A 17,889-nucleotide genomic window follows, 5' to 3' on the forward strand; every position below is an offset into this window, starting at 1 on the left:
TTGGTTAACATTCTTTCTGGGAATTAGCAGAATATTCACAGTTCTCAAACAGTGCCTCTACACTTGCACGCCCAGATGACATGAAAGACAACGTATGTTTAGAATTCCTTGGTGTGGTCCATGAATTAGCCCCTATAGCATGATATACAGGAAATCTAGCTCCCAGATGTACTGGTCAACTCTTCCTTTCCAGATTGTTCTTGATCTAAGAATAGTATTTCAAAAGGAAATCTGTTTATTTTAACAGACTTTTTTTTTCTACTAATGAAGTCACAGAAACAAAGACCAGAAGCAAATTTACACAGCCAGTATACAATAACGTAAGGAGTTGATTCTGATGTAAGAAGATAGTGGGTGCAGTATTTTTCAGAAGCTGGCACAAATTTGAAACAAACCTACCAAGCACAAACAATGAAAACATAAAAAATGATTAATTATGAATTTATCTTCAAGTGGAACATGCATTAGTTTTAGTACCAGTGAATAGCTACATAGTTATTGAATATAAGAATTTATATTTGAATCTGGTATCTGTTTTCTAAATTACATGAAAGGAAGTTTGTGGTGCTTCCCTTGTATGATAAATATATAACAGCTCAATAATTAGACAGGTATCCCAAGCATCCAATATCTAGTAAAGAAATTTATTTTATGTTGTTCTCTAGGAGACTTATTTGAAAATTATTGCAGAAGTGATGACCTGGTAACATTTGGAAGGTTTTGTTATGGTGTCACTGTCATTTTGACATACCCAATCGAATGCTTTGTGACTAGAGAGGTAAGCCATACTTTACGTAAGTATTTGCTCTACTAAGTTTAACATAGCAAGATTTACAAAAATTGAATTCTGCAAGTGTGCAAATACATTAAAAGTAATACAGTTGATGAAATTTTCCTTTTAACTATAAAATGTCAGTTTAAAGATGAGTTTATATTCATGTTACAAGATTATTTCTCAAAAGTTGGATTTGGAAATTATATTTTGTGGCTTATACTAGCATAAGCACACATATTTATACAACTGCATTCCTGAGTGAATGTAAGCCATCAACAGAGCCAAACTAAGAATGCTGAATATTTTAAATATTCTTAAAAAGAAATTAAGAATCTGGGCTTAAGATCTGTTTTGAAAAATTGCCTTTTTGCTGTTTTGTAAGTCAATATTCATTAAAGATCAGACTATAATTGATTTTTTTTATTTTTTTAAAGTGAAAATATGTTGTATTCCATCAAGAATCAAAATAAAATTTACACCTTTATTTTTGTTCTATTTCATTTATATAATTTATATATATTTCATTTATATAATTTATTCATTTCTCTATTTCATTTATCTAATTTACATAAATATATTTTAAAATTACATTAATACTTGTATATAAAAATAATACAAATAATGATATAAATCTATAGTTTATTATATGTGTAGATATATTTTCTTTATAAGGTCAGTTTCAAATTGTGTTATATAGTCCAGCTGGATTTGTGGAGAAAGATTAGCTGAAAGTGAGTCACCTTCTTTCTGTATAAAATTGGATAACATGGCTTGTCAAGATTCTCTTATACCATCAGCTGAAAATCCTCCATACCAGTTAGCAGTAAAACAGGATCCTGCTTCACAGTGGTTCTTTCAGGAAACATGCTGAAAAGGGCTTAGTCTCAGGATCTATTCCTCGGGCTGTTTACACAGTGCACCAAGTGAATGAGGCTAATGTGTGAAGTGAAACATCTAGTGAGCTTGAAATGCAGTGGGAAACCGTGGGCTCTTCAAGGCAGGCCCATGCTTACCCTCTGCCAGCATGGGGGAAAAGGAACTGCACAGGGAGATGTTCAGATCCATGTGAGTCCTTTACAATCAGCACTTCTGCTGGCTCACAAACGTATGAGAGCCACTGGCTTAACGGATGTACAAGACTTTGCCCTGACTGTAGGGAGATGTAGACTGAACTAAGAGTGTTGTAGGAAGATTATTTTTTTTTTAATTTAAGAATCCTTCAGAGGCAGGAAATGGTTTTAACTCCTGCCTAGTACTTTAGGTTCAAAACGGATCTCTAGATCAGCAAGAACAGATGGTGCATTCTCATGTGGTTTCTGGTACATTGCCTATGGGCCATCTGAGTCACTTCACCTGCGCCAACTTCTGTCTGCAGTACTTGGAACTAGAGTTTCCTTTGTGTCTGCCGCTACAGGAAGACGGAACTCATCAAGAGCTCTACCACGGTAGCAATACTGAGTGGAGCAGTGTTGTATCTGCCTCACCCATTCACTTCTCTGCTCTTTTTCTTCTTTCTACACACACATACATACACACACACAAATATGCAGTTGACATAAACTAGTCAATACTGTTTCTATTCAAAGATAAAGTAGCGAGTCACATACAAGGGTGTCGAAAGGCTATCTACCACTAACAAATATCCCTCACTAGCCTGCTTCATGAAGTGACTTTTCGCTCTCATAATCATACCTATTGGAGATATCTATTAGAAATAATTTTAAATAAGTTATAATTACTTACCATTATTAGTATCCTCATTAAATTGTTAGTGGATCATAGCAGTATCTGATATATGGGGAGTGTTGTCTACCTGGGTAACACAGCTTAGAAAGCTAGCTTCTTTAGCATGTCCCAGCATCTATCCCAATCCTACTATTTCTAGCTCCTGCCTGACTGCTCTTTCACATAACGTTACCACACTATCCAGACTGTCTCCTTTTCCTTCCATAGATACCATTCCTGTTTTTCCTTCTTAGTTCTTTTTCCCACTATTGCCTCATGCTGTAATTCTGATCCAGATCTTATCTGTTTTTTAAGTCCCACCCCAAGGCAAGATTGGTCAAACGCATTTCAGGAATGCTGTAAAGAAGATTACTGTAAGGGAGGCAGACCTAAATAATTAAAGATCCTTCTAGTTCTACATTCTATCTGGTCCCTTTTTGTCCTGTCATAAGCTGATCTCTGTCTCTTTGAGTTGATTGTGTTTCTCTGATTAGGGTGTCAATTCCTGAGAATAGAAATCTTCTCCTCCTAGACATTTTCTATTTGCAAATCATATCACAGTGTGAGATACATGAAACAGTTAACTGTTCAGTGATTTCCTGATCTGAGTACTAATGGCAAATGGTGATAAACCTTCCTGCATTTTTATTGCAGAAACACAAGAAAAAAATGTATTTAAATGGTAAAAAAATGGATTTTGTTTGTATAGAATTAATTTTGTGTTAGTAAAGGATATTACACATCTAGTATGATTAAAAGAAAGGTGGTAACTGCTTCCCTAAAAGCCTTTCAAATAATTTTAATAGCATCTGCAGTTTGTTGGGTGCAAAGAAAAAGGCTGTGGTGACTTCCCGAGAGCTTTCTAATACTTGAGAAATGTATGCATTCAGACCTGGGATGCCATACAGTCAGAATGTAACATGATCCAAGGTATCTGATAACTCAGCAAAGCATATCTGTCTGTTGATATGTGTATCTATTGTAAATACTTAGGAAAAAGAACATTCATAGTGATGAGATTTGAGTAATAGTCTTTTTGGTAGTATTTCACACAATCCTAAACGCTATTATGAAATACTTTCTCAGTAACTCCTGCATGTCTCTGAGAGCCCCTCTCAAAATAATCTTTTGTTTTGGCAGGTAATTGCCAATGTGTTTTTTGGTGGGACTCTCTCATCAGCTTTCCACATTGCTGTAACAGTGGTCATCATTATGGTAGCCATGCTGGTGTCATTGCTGATTGACTGCCTTGGAATCGTTTTAGAACTCAATGTAAGTATATATTTAAAGATTTACTCCCTCAATTCTGAAAATCCCTTTAAAAATTGTGCATTACAAAAGTACAACTTTCTGAAGTAGAGTAAAAATATTCATATAATGGTAAATATTTAGTGTTGATGCTATGCCCTTTGTAGGCTTTTGTAGTTTTAAAGCAGTGGTTCTCAAATGGAGACAGTTTTATTCTTCCTCCCCCAGGGGAGTTCAGCAATGTCTGAAGACTTTTTGGGTTGTTTCAACCAAGTAGGTAGTTCTATTTGCCTCCTGTGTGTAGAAGCCAAGGCTACTACCAAATATCCCACAGTGCACAGGATAGTCCCTGCACAATAAAGTAGTATCTGAACTACAGTGTCAATAGTGCTGAGGTTGAGAAACCTTGGTTAGAACACTTGCATATCTCATTGCTATAATAGATATTTTAAGAAATAATTACAAATCGAATATAACTGGAGTTTTCTTTGCTGAGTCATCAAAAATGGAAGGAAAGCATTATATAGCTATTACACATTCACTTACCATAGCCCAGTCTCTTCTTTAACAATATTTCTTTCTCTTAGCGATGGGGAATGTCTGGACCATGGGCCATCTATGGCCTATAGAATCATTTGGTCTGACCCTGCCAAGGCAACTGGAGGTACAACTTAAAATTCAGTACATCTATAGCAGGTTAGCTTTTAAGTTCATAGTTTTGTATGGCCTGTGAATGATGTTATAAATGTACAAATGGCCCTTGGAAGAAAAAAGTTCTGTACCCCTGCTAGACCTTTCTTTTGTAGTTTCTGCTACTACTACCACAATTTGGGTCCTTATCATCACATAGATGAATTAATCCAGGATCTTTTGCTTTATTTAGCAAATATTTCTGTTCTGCATTCAATTTGTCAGCACCCTGTTCAAAAGAATCCAGTTTCCTGCCAGAGCAACTATAAATGCTCTTGCATTTATAATCTGACCCCATGCCTTCTATGGAAAGTTATTTCCCATTTACTTGTTTAAGTGTACCTTCAGGTCAAGTCAGTTTTTTTTTTTTTTTTTTTTGGGCGGGGGGGCCTGTGAATAATTCCTATCAATTGTTTCTTGTATCTTTTATCTGCTTTTCTTTCCTCTGATGATTATTTTCCCTTTGATACTGTCCAGATCTTAAAAAGACTTCAAAGTCTTCATACATTCGTTGATTATATATTTACTGAATAATCACTATGTGTGCACAATAGAAATATAATGATCAAAAGAAATATTAAAGATCTGTGCTTTTTTTGCAAATGAACTTTAAGTTCAACTACCAGTAGGCAATGAAGGAGACAGAGGAAAGTAGATGGACTTCCAAATGATATGTTAAGAAAAAAATGACAATTGGTAACATTCAATTGGAAGGACAAAGAGTTAGAGGGACACATTAATGACTCCTTCATTCTGTTTGTCAAACTAGGATGATGATGCCATTTGGTGAGATAGAAATGGTAGTGGATTTATCACAGTAAAGTCATTAATTTTGCCCTTCTACAATCGTTATAGAATTTCCAATTAGAATCACACACCATTTATCATTTCTGACTCTTATACTACAGACAGGAAAGAATTTTTACAGATAGTACCCAAAGTCATCATTTACTTATTCCACTGAGTGTTGAATCATAGCTGAAAGTATTATTGCCAGTGCCTTAGTCATTATCAATTGCAGATACCCTTCTGATCTGAAGTTGCAGACAAAAGCAGTTGGAGATCTAGTCAGGAACATACTACTGGGAATAAATGGTAAATGAGGAATGGGCTGCTTTCCAAAATCTCAGTGGGCTGGGGAAATGTCTTTTCCACAAATAGTAGAAAGCAAGCTCACAGGAGAGGCAGACAAATGTCAAAGGTAACTTCTACCTACTTCTCTTTGCATAGTCCAACGCTAGTAGGTCAGTCCAGAGTCATTTCCTCTACCAACTTTGATTTGTATAAATTGATTGCTGCTACTTTAATGCACTTTGACTTATTTATTATCTCACATCATGTGCTGTTTGAACTGTTCACAAACTGACCTTACCAAATTGTAAGCTCTTTGCAGATAGGAATATTTAATCACCATCTCTATCCTCCATGGTGTTTTGACAGGACCAAGAACAAATGGCTCAATTTATTGCATGGCTAGTAGTAATCTGTCAGCTATGCTGCGAAGTTGATCAACATATTGACTCTCAATGTGTTTCTTCTTATGAAATTTCTCTTTTTAGGTCACAAGTTTATTTATTTGCTTGTTTGTTTTTTAATGTTGTAGGATTCTGTTAAAAGGAAAAATAGAATTATCAATTGCCTGAGCATTTATTATGTCTTAGTAGACTAACATAATTTCAGTTAAGTAAGCATACACATATATGTCATATGATATATTTTTGTAAATTTAACCATTATTTTCCATAAATTTAACTGCTAATCTCTTTGATGCATACACAGAAAAATTATAAATACTTAATCATATGAAATATTCTCTGCTGTACTTACATTAAAATTGTTTGTGGTTAAGACATAATCTTGGTATTATACAGTAGTCAGAGAAAAAAATCTGTGAGTAGTTATTATAAAGGCAAGATCTGGGCCAGATGTGCAATATTTTTTTTTTTTACTTTTTATTTTTTTGACAGGCAGAGTGGACAGTGAGAGAGAGAGAGAGAGAAAGGTCTTCCTTTTGCCGTTGGTTCACCCTCCAATGGCCGCTGCGGCCGGCACGCTGCGGCCAGCGCACCACGCTGATCTGATGGCAGGAGCCAGGTGCTTCTCCTGGTCTCCCATGGGGTGCAGGGCCCAAGGACTTGGGCCATCCTCCACTGCATTCCCTGGCCACAGCAGAGGGCTGGCCTGGAAGAGGGGCAACCGGGACAGAATCCGGTGCCCCGACCAGGACTAGAACCCGGTGTGCCAGCGCCGCAAGGCGGAGGATTAGCCTAGTGAGCCGCGGCGCCGGCTCAGATGTGCAATATTTTTAAAAAGCAAAGTGTGATTATAGATCCTTGGATTTTTAAGAACTTGCTTATATAGACATACATAAAAACAAAGAAGAGTGCTAAATTTTATTGTTGATCTAATTTATCCAAGACAATCACACTAGTTTTAAAGCATACTGTAGGAATTAATGAAATCCAGAATTTACATTTTCTGCCAGACCACCTAAGAATATGTGTTTTTCCCATCAACAAATGTTGCTTGGGGCATATAGTAGCATGGTCAGGTCATTCTTCACTTCACTTTGTGTAGATACTTAACCATACTCAATACACCAGAATCAAGTGTCATTTCTGTCAATAACTTATCCTGGAACCTGCAATACATTAACAGTAACTATTGCATGCTATGGTTCACTTAATGGCCCTAATGTGAGTTAACAAGTGTTTCTTACACTGTGCCAACTGTGTTTTGTATGCATTATCTTCCTTGATCTGTATTAACTTTATAGAGAAATAAGCATAGAGCAATTAAATAGTCTGAGGACACATTAGATGTAAATGGCAGAATCAAGATTTCAATATGGAGACTTAAACCCAATTGTCTACATTTTTTCAGAAAACATATTTATCTATTTATTTGAAAGACAGGGTTATAGATAGGCAGAGGAAGATAGGGAAAGAGAAGTCTTCCATCCACTGGTTTACTCCCCAAAAGGTCACAATGGCCAGAGCTGGGCTATCCAAAGCCAGGAGCAAGGAGCAAGGAGCCAGGAGCTTCTTCCAGGTCTTGCACACAGGTGAGGGGCTCAAGGACTTGGGTCATCTTCCACTGCTTTCCCAAGTCATAGCAGAGAGCTGGATCGGAAGTGGAGCAGCAGGGACTTGAACTTGCACGCATAGGGGATGCCGGCACTGCAGGCAGCAGCTTTACCCACTATGCCACAGTACTGGCCCTGCAGTTGCCTACATTTTTAAACACTGCATTAGTCTTAGATTTCCTAAGTATTAAATTATGTAAAATAATTATGCTCATTTGTCTGCCAATGTTTTATGTTAAAATCTATGATTGGCTTTATGAGTAGGGCGAAGAGTAACCCACAATATTTACTAATAAACTTTAATAATGGATTAAAATAAATACCAGAAGATAAATTTGAACTAAAGGCTTTTTTTCTTAATAATTTTTAGTTAATAGCTTTTATCTTAGTCAATAATTATAGTACTTTAGGAATTCAGTTAACAGTTTTCATTTGTTATATTTCATCATATTATTAGTTTAGGAACTCTTTTGTTATAGCTTCTGAATCATAACTAAGTAGAACAATGGATGTGTATTAGAGTCAGATCTTGGAAAATTAAGGAAATTATGTTATTTTGTATAATTAAATAATATAGGATAAATTATTTAGTGCTATAGTAGCAATTCAATAGAAACAAAACCCATTTAGAACTTTGCTTCCTTATTTATTTGTGGTTTCATGTCAGTAGACAACAATGCAATATTTTCCCAAAGTAAATACACCCTCAATTTTATTTTTAAAGTTTGTTTATTTGACAGGCAGAGAGAGAGACAGAGACAGAGACACAGAGAGATCTTCACTCCATTGGTTCACTCCTCAGATGGTTCACCACCCTCAACAGACTGGACTGAGCCAGGCTGAAGCCTGGAGCTAGGAACTGCTTTCAGGTCCCCAGGGTGGGTGACAGGAAGCAAGGACTTGAGCGCTCCATAGTCCAAGTAGACAGAGACGTAATGAGCTAGGGAGAGTTTCATTTAAGGGATAGGAATAATTTTTATTAATCCAAGTTGTTTATGGAGTAAAAGTTTAAAGGATATATAAGCATTATTTTGCTAGTTTTCAACTTCCTTGGATAATTTAAAAGATTTCTATTCAAATCTTCAACACCCTCTATTCTTCCCATACTGCAAGCAGCAAAACACCCTGGCACCAAAACTGTTGTTGTCAATGGGTAGTGCTGTCCTGCCTTTATAAAGGAAGCTTCTTTTATTGTTTCCTTAACAAGTAGTTACAGTTTCGTGTCCCGTCAAGCAATTTCAAAAATTACTTCAAAACCAGCGGTTTGCCCTCAAGCAGGTCTACATTAGGTAGATCAAATAAGCTGCACAGCCGGCGCCGCGGCTCACTAGGCTAATCCTCCGCCTAGCGGCACCGGCACACCGGGTTCTAGTCCAGGTCGGGGCGCCGGATTCTGTCCCAGTTGCCCCTCTTCCAGGCCAGCTCTCTGCTGTGGCCAGGGAGTGCAGTGGAGGATGGCCCAAGTGCTTGGGCCCTGCACCCCATGGGAGACCAGGAAGAGCACCTGGCTCCTGGCTCCTGCCATCGGATCAGCGCGGTGCGCCGGCCGCAGCGCACCAGCCGCGGCGGCCATTGGAGGGTGAACCAACGGCAAAGGAAGACCTTTCTCTCTGTCTCTTTCTCTCACTGTCCACTCTGCCTGTCAAAAAAAAAAAAAAAAAGCTGCACACATTTATAGAGAATACATCAGATGAAACATCACTGTCCTTTTGCTGATGCTCTTGAGTCCTAGCAACAGCTGCAGATAAAGCAGAGCTTTCAAACATCAAGAAAGTATCCTCTATCTAGACAAGATAATCGACGAGACCGCTTCCAGTACAGCTGTCAGCTATGCTGTTATTCTCACTGCTAGTGTCTCAGCTCAAGAATTAGAACATAAAGAGAACACCCATTGCTTCGCACTGCCCAGCAGCTGTCATCCCGACAGCACCTTCACATTCTGCAGCTCCAGATGAATGAGCCTCATATATTTATTCCTGCACAGAGAAGAAAGTACAAGCTCAAACAAATATATATATTTGTCTCTGAATTCCTTTTTTGTTTTTTTTTTCATAAATTCTTATTTCAAAGCAATCAGAGGATTATTTTTTTCTTATAAACATGGACTGAGTTCTACAGTATTTTCTGTAACATAAAATACATTGTTAATTCCAAGTATCATGAGAGAGTCTAATAGAGTCTTATCCATAATACATTCAGTTTCAGCTATATGGTAAGTAATATTTTCTTGTTTGTGTGTACTTTTATAGGTATTCATTTGTATTCAGGTGCTATGACTGGCAATATATTCTGGTTTGTCTTAGAATTTTCTCTTTCTTATATTTCTTACTGTGGAAAATCTTACCACTCAGTGTGTTCCCTACCATTCTTCCCCAAACTTTTGGATAGCACCTGGTCATCTGATTTCAGAGTAGGTGACCCTTAATTGCCATTTCTATGGATTTTTTACTTTTTTAAAACATGAAGAAGTTATATTATGGGAATTTAGTTGTAATATTTTGGTTATGGAGATGGTACTTGAAATTTATTAAATAGTAATATTGAAAAAAATGATTATTTGCTGGCTCCGCAGCTCAATAGGCTAATCCTCCGCCTGCAGTGCTGGCATCCTGGGTTCTAGTCATGGTTGGGGCGCCGGATTCTGTCCCAGTTGCCCCTCTTCCAGTCCAGCTCTCTGCTGTGGCCTGGGAGGGCAGTGGAGGATGGCCCAAGTCCTTGGGCCCTGCACCCGCGTGGGAGACCAGGTGAAGCACCTGGCTCCTGGCTTCGGATCACCGCAGTGCGTGGCCGCAGCGGCCACTGGGGGGTGAACCAACGGAAAAGGAAGACCTTTGTCTCTCTCTCTCTCTCTCACTGTCCACTCTGCCTGTCAAAAAAAAAAAAAAAGAAAAGAAAAAGAAAAAAATAATTATTTTACAAGCATAATCTTTTATCTTATGTAATACAAATTCAGTTGTCTATAATTTTTCCCAGGGAAAATCTACCAAAGTAATGTGTCAAAAAATTTCTAAGCCATAGGAGATCAGCATGTAGGATTTCATTATACAGTTATTTCTGCTTTCATGTACATTTAAAAATTCACATAATAATAGCTTTAAAGCATAGAAAGCATATTTTATGGAAAACTTGCATTTAGTTATAAACCTATGTCACAATTACTAATGATTATGTTTATTTTTTAAGTTTTTGTTTATTTGAAAGGCAGAGAGAGAGTGTGTGAGAAAAAGAGAGGTGAATCTCCCAACAGCTGGTTCACTCTCTAAATGCCCACAACAGCTAAGGATAGGCCAGGATCAAGCTAGAAGTCAGGAACTCAGTCTTGATCTACCAAACTGGGGGCAGAGACCCAGTTACTTGAACCATCACCTGCTGCCTCCCAGGGTGCATGTTAACAGAAGGCAGCAGGGGCTGGCATTCTGATGCAGTGGTTTTACCTGCAATGCCGGTATCCCATATATAAGTTTGAGTCCTGGCTGCTCTGCTTCTGATCCAGCTTCCTGCTAATGCACCTGGAAAGGCAACAGAAGACTTCCAAGCACTTGGGCCTCTGCCACTCAGGATGGAGTTCCAGGCTCCTGGCTTCAACCTAGGCCAGTTCTGGTTGTTATGGCCATTTGAGGAATGAACCTGAAGAAGGAAGGAAGGAAGGAAGGAAGGAAGGAAGGAAGGAAGGAAGGGAGGGAGGGAGGGAGGGAGGGAGGGAGGGAGGGAGGGAGGGAGGGAGGGAGGGAGGGAGGGAGGAAGGGAGGGAGGAAAAGAGGAAAAGTCAGCTGCAATGGAGATGAGTTAGGACTGAAACCTAGGCACCCTGATATGGGATGTGGATGTCCCAACTCACATCTTAACTGCTGTGCCAAATGCCCTCTAACTCTATGTTTAAAAAGCTTTTGTATATGGTTTAAGAGCATAAAACTTGTGATACATCACATTAACGGAGTACAAGATAAAGAGCACATGGTCATCTCAATTAATCCAGAAAACATATATCAAAGTTCAGCATTCTTTCTTAATGAAAACAGTTAATGGAGTGGATATTTAGCCTGGCAGTTGAGACTCCAGGTAAGACATCTTCATCCTAAATCGAAGTATTTGGGTCCTCTACTTCCTTGCTAATGCAGACCCTGGGAGGCAGCAGTGACGGCTCAACTAACTGCGTTCCTGCTACCCACATGGGAAACTTGGATTTGGTTCCTGGTTCTTGGTTTCTACCCCAGCCAGGGGAAGATGTGGGCATCTGAGAAGTGAACCAGTAGATAAGAGTCCTCTCTCTCTCTTTCTGCTTCTCAAATAGGAAAACAAAAACAAAAAAACTTACATTTTTTTCACAGAAGGATGTTCCTCAACATTCATAAAAAATACATAGCTAACATCATAATCAGCGGACAACTGAAAGCTTTCCACTGAGATAAAATACAAGGTAGTGATACCCACCAAAGCCACTCCACTACAGCCACTTCTATTCAACAGAGTACTAGAATTGCTAGCTAAAGTAACTTGATGTGTGTGTGTGTGTGTGTGTGAATGAGAGAGAGAGAGAGAGAGAGAGAGAGAAGGGAGGAAAGAAAAAAAGAAGAGAAGAGAAGAGAAGCGAAGCGAAGCGAAGCATCTAAATCAGAAAGGAAGAAGTAGAATTCTCTCTACTGGCAAATGAAATAATCCTACATGTAGATAACCCCCAAGATTCTGCAAAAAAGGACACTGCTTGAATAAATGAATTCAGTAATGTGTCAAAATCAACATACAAAATCCTATAGAATTTCCATGAATAAATATCAAGCTAGCTGAAAAGTAAATCAAGAAAACAATCCCATTAACAATAGCATAAGAAAATAAAATACTTAGATATAAATGTAACCAATGAACTGAAAGTTCTGTTCACTTAAAATTATGAAACACTGAGGAATAAAATTGAAGACACAAATGGAAAGATATCCTGTGTTTGCAGATCAGAAGGCTTAATATTGTGAAGATGGCCACACTATCTAAAGCAAACACAGATTCAACCCAATCCCTATCAAAATTTCAGTCACAGTCTTCACAGAAATATGAAAAAGAATCCTAAAATTGGTATGGAACCAAAAAAAGTGAAAATCCAAGTGAATACTGAGAAACAAAACAAAGTTGGAGGCATCACACTTCCTGCTTTAAAATTATATTACAAAGCTATAGTAATCAAAATAGCACAGTACAGGCATAAAAGAAGCATAAACTAATGAAACACAGTGCAGAGTGCAGAAATAAGTCCCAAGCACATAGGGTCAACTAAAAGGACACAAAAGGATAGAAATTTTAGTAAATATTGCTGGAAAGTATGTGTTTCCACATTGAAAATAATGAAATGGAACCCTTTTGTTACACCATGCTCAAAAAAAAGTTTCAAAATAGATAAATGATCTAAATGTAAGATCTGAAACCATGAAACTCCTAGAAAAGAATATAAAGGTAAATTTCCTTGATAAAGCCTTGGCAATTTTTTTATATCACACCAAAATCTCAGGCTACAAACGCAAATATTAATAAATTGGACTATAAATGAAAACCCCTCTGCACAGTCAAGGAAACAATCAACAAAATGAAAAGGCAACCTACCTACTACAAAAAAAGATTTGTGAATCACACATCTGACTATGACTTAATATCCAAAATTTATAAAGAACTGTTACAACTCAATTGCAGAAAAGTAACCCAATTTTGAAATGGGCTGTGGGGACCAGCGTTATGGCATAGTAGGTTAAGCTCTCAACTGCAATGCTGGCATCCCACATGGGCATTGGTTTGAATCCCAGCTGCTCCACTTCCAATCCAGCACCCTGCTAATGCTCCTAAAAAAGCAGCAGCAGATGGCCCAAATGCGTTTGAAACCCTGAACCTATGTGAGAAACCTAGATGAAATTCCTACCTCCTGGCTTTGGCCTGGCCAAACCCAGGCCATTGCAGCCACTTGGGGAGTGAACAAGTGATGAAAATCTCTCCTTGTCTCTCCCTCTTTCTTTCTAACTCTGCCTTTCAAATAAATAAATATTTTTTAAAAAAATGGGCTGTGGACCTGAACATACAGTTGTTCAAAGAATACATAAAAGTGGCCAGCAGGGATATATTTGGGAAGATTCTCCATATCACTAATCATCATCATTAGGAAACATCATTTCATATCTATTCCTGGCTATTATAAAAAAATGAGAGGTGACAAATGTTGACGAGAATCTGGAAAAAAGGGAACCCAAAGACACTGCTGGTGGGAATGCAAATGGGTACAAGCATTATGGCAAACCATATGGAGAGTCCTAATAAAATTAAAGTAAAACTACCAGATGACCCAGAAATCCCTATCCTGGGTATATACCCAAAGGAAACGAAATCACCATGTTGTAAAAATATCTTCACTCTCATGTTCATTACAGCATTATTCACAATAGCCAAGACATGGAAACAACTGAAGTGCTCATTGACAGACAAGTGGATAAAGAAAATATCCATATATCCATATATATGTATACATATACATATATATGTACATATATGCATATACATATATATACATATACATTTCAAAAATATGAACATGTTCATTCAATTTCATTCCATTTTTAAAGTACCCTCAAATGTAATAGAATATTATTCAGCCTTATAATAGAAGATCTTGCCATTTGCTCCAACATGGATGGATATGGAGGACATTAATCTAAGTGAAATAAGCCAAACACAGAAAAATTATGTTGTATGGTCTTATATGCGGAATCTATTTTAAAAATCAAATTTCCAAAATAACTAAAACTGAGATTCCAGCTTTCAGAGCAATGGGAAGATGAAGTGGGGTCGGGAGGAAACAGACAAATGAAAATCACAACTACAGAGAGCAGATATGCAGGATGAACAGGTCCAGAGCTCTGATGCACAACATGAGGACTACATGGCATTAGTCTAATACTAATACAATTGTATCTGGGGTTTCTGTTAAGTAAGTAGATTTTCACTGCTCTTATTAAAAAAGTAACTGTGAAATGACATATTTAGTTCATTGTTGTGACTGTTTTACTGTATTTGTATACTGTAGTATCATGACATAAACTTTTAATATACACAATTTATTTTAATACATTTTATTAAGAGAATGTCAAAATTTTAAATTATTTTATTACTATGCTTTATCTTGTTTCATTTTCAATATAATTAAAATTTAACATAATTAGAAAAATGTGTTACTTAGAGTGCATCCACTTTTCATGCATCACTTACAAAGTTTCTAGTGCAAATTAGGCCTATTCAAGGGCAAGTTCTCTTTTCTTTTGAAGCCAGTAACTATTGTATTTTCGTTATAGATAATTCTACTACCCATTATTTTCAATTTGACATTCCCCCTTAGGCTGGATTTATCCCTGGCTAATGTGGGGGAGGATGGAAAAGTTACAATCCCTTAGCTCTGCTGTTAATTTTCTAGGGCAATTATTGTGTTTAGTTTTACTTGAAAGAGGATTTAGAAATACTATTTCATGTGAAGTGCCCTTAGGGTTATAGTTTTCCTTTCTCACAGACAGACATTCCTTCCATGCAAGCTCAGGTAAAGAGGAAAAACAATATTCCTTATACAATATTCCAAAAGTCTCCACTGTACACAAATGGCAAATGAGACCACTCGGGGGTTGAAGGACATAGTAGCTACACAGTAATTTTACATGAAGAATATAAGGTAAAAGATGTAACTAAAAATATGGGAAATTTCAGTAGTTTGCCAGAAGTCAATCTTGCTGCTCTATTTTTAATATTATTTTGTAATTATCCTTTTCTTAAGTCTGATATACATTTATACTGTTTAACTCATCATTTGAAAATAGTCTATTGGTGAAGGAAAGCCTATTTCTAAGACTTTCTTGGAATTCTTTTATGTCCTGTGTTTGAATGGGACCTATCAGATTTGTAACATATGCAATAAAAAATATTTTGTAAATGTTTGTAAAACTGTCCAAAGAATGCTTCCACCCAGTAATATGACCTTGTTTCTTGTTTCCAACATACAGGGTGTGCTCTGTGCAGCTCCCCTAATTTTTATCATTCCATCAGCCTGTTATCTGAAGCTGTCTGAAGAACCAAGGACACACTCCGATAAGATTATGGCCTGTGTCATGCTTCCCCTTGGTGCTGTGGTCATGGTTTTCGGATTCACAATGGCTGTCACAAATTCGCAAGACTGCACCCACGGGCATGAAATGTTCTACTGCTTTCCTGACAATTTCTCCCTCACAAATCTCTCAGATTCTCATTTGCAACTGACAACACGGCTTCCAGTTTTAAATATCAGTATCTTTCAGTGAGTTGACTGCTTTAAAAAACATTTTTCACAGACTTCTAAACTATCATAATATTCATATGTTTTTATTTATATTATAAAATTATCACTTTGGCATATATCAAGACTTGGTTTCTTTATTCTTTAGTGCAATATAAAAGGTAAAGAGAAAAATGCAATTGAATGTATTCCTATTAAACTAGGACAAAATAAATGTTTTGTTCTAAGGACTGTTCTACACTAAAGCTAATTGAAGAGGCAAGAGCTTAGCTTTTAGCATCTGCTACTATCCCCTCAAAGCATCACTTTTATTTAATATATGAACCAGCCTATTGTGTTTCAAAATAAGTAGGTGACAGTGACTTGTGATTTTGTGTATGTGTCATTTAGGGTTTTTTTTTTTTTATTTTTTCGCCTTTTATTTCTTAGAATTGAATGGAAGGGAAACTAAAGCTATTAAAAAGAATAGATATCCCAAGAGCGAAGAGAAGCTGTCTATTATAATTTCCATAAGGTTCCTTGTTCAGCAGGAAGTAGATCCCTGGAGAAATGAGCAGTCTCCTCCAAGTTAAGAAGTATGAATAATAGACTAGCTGCACAGAGCAAGGTGTGTGAGGAATCAGAATTGCCTCCCAGCTCTGCACACCATGGGACTGTAATGGGTAGCGCCGTTAAATAAAAGATAACACAGGGAAAAAAAAACACACAAATTGTTTTCAGACATGAGCCTAAGAGATCGGTTATGCGTCAGATTTGGACCTGTTGAATTTGAAGTGTTGGCAGGAATTTACAGTCAGAAGTGAACTTTTGTGAATATAGAAGCTTCAAGGAGGATCAGGGCCACAGAGAGGCATTCTCTTTCCCCTGGGGGTCCTCAGAGGGATTGTTGGAAGTTCTTGTTGACTGGGTTCTTTGGAGGCAAACTCTCAGAGTTTGTCATGCAGGATATTTATTAGGAAGAGAAGGAGGGAAAGAGGCCCAGGAGGGAGGGGTTGAGTTGCAATGTAAGCAACTGAGATGAGGTCTCAGTCTGCAGCCCATGCAGGGAGTCTGGAGCACTTTGGGTACATCAGAGTTGTGCTTATTGAGAGAACCAGGTTTTAATACTGCTGCTGCAATCAGCCACTGAATGTGGGCACCTGGGCAAGGATAAGCTCTTAAAATGGGCAGCTCCTTGCAACTAAGCAAGCCCTAGAGGAACTGTGAGTTGAGACTGTTCACTGAGAGGTGGGGCTACACATGCTTCCTTGCAGGGGGGCTGGGAAGCACAGCTGTGTCCACCACAAATGCCCTCTGTTTTTAATGAGGATTTCAGGTCTTTGTGTCCATGACAGTCTTTAAAAAAGCGATGAAAGAAAATTTGGAACTGTCTAGATGGCTTCCTTGTATCAAATATCTCCCATGGGTTTATTTCTCACCATTTTATTTGTAGTTCAGATTAATCATCCACAGTACTGTATTAATTGTTGCTGAATAATGAGGAACTATCACAAGCAGAGTGAATACATACATGATATGTTTGTGCAAATCACAGGAAAACAAATCCCACTGGAAATGCATATAAAGGATAGTTTCACAGTACTTTGAAAGAAGTGATGAGAGCTGAGTCATTGCATGACTCACACAGCAAGGCCTGCTGAACACACACAAACCTGCATGCGTCTTAGCAGGCAGAGCCATGTTCCAGGCTTGAGTGGTGACTTTTGTTTCCATAAAACATCATTCAAGGCACTAAATTAATTTAAGTTTTGTTGATTGCATAGCTTTTCTTTATTTAACTTGCAAATTTTTTTATAGTTGATTAAGACTCATAGGGCTAAACAATTAAGCCTATTTTTAGACTGGCACATGATTAGGTAAAATTAAAAGAAGAATATTTTCATTCCATATTAAGAAAATGTCCATTCCCGCATTACTCAAGCCTGAGAAACAGTGACCTACATAGTTACTAGATAAAGTCACGAGAGATGAGATTTCCAAGAGTGCATAGTACTTCAAGGATGATGTAATTTAGGCCTAATCAGCTACTGCCTTGTCCTTTTAGTGTTGTTTCAGACATGCTAGCCTTTAACCAATTGTTGA

At 37.5% G+C, this 17,889-nt stretch overlaps 1 protein-coding gene across 4 annotated transcripts in view; it reads left to right on the forward strand.

Annotated features, from left to right (window-relative positions):
* The window catches only part of SLC38A11 (solute carrier family 38 member 11), a 59,687-nt gene extending 43,555 nt beyond the window's left edge, over positions 1-16,132 (forward strand). The window contains exons 11-14 of one of the 4 annotated variants that reach the window (XR_517064.4): positions 666-778; positions 3,641-3,772; positions 4,336-4,444; positions 15,539-15,665. Coding sequence is in view for 3 of the 4 variants with exons in the window: in XM_008258681.4 (XP_008256903.2) it covers positions 666-778; positions 3,641-3,772; positions 15,539-15,832 (539 nt within the window). In the remaining variant the exon portion in view is untranslated. Of the gene's footprint in view, positions 1-665; positions 779-3,640; positions 3,773-4,335; positions 4,445-15,538 lie in introns of all 4 variants that reach the window. The other 3 variants (XM_008258684.4, XM_008258681.4, XM_008258682.4) reach the window with 3 other exon arrangements.
* The last annotated feature ends 1,757 nt before the right edge of the window (positions 16,133-17,889 follow it).

Source organism: Oryctolagus cuniculus, chromosome 3, assembly GCF_964237555.1.
Source record: "Oryctolagus cuniculus chromosome 3, mOryCun1.1, whole genome shotgun sequence".
In the NCBI taxonomy this organism is placed as follows: Eukaryota; Metazoa; Chordata; class Mammalia; order Lagomorpha; family Leporidae; genus Oryctolagus; species Oryctolagus cuniculus.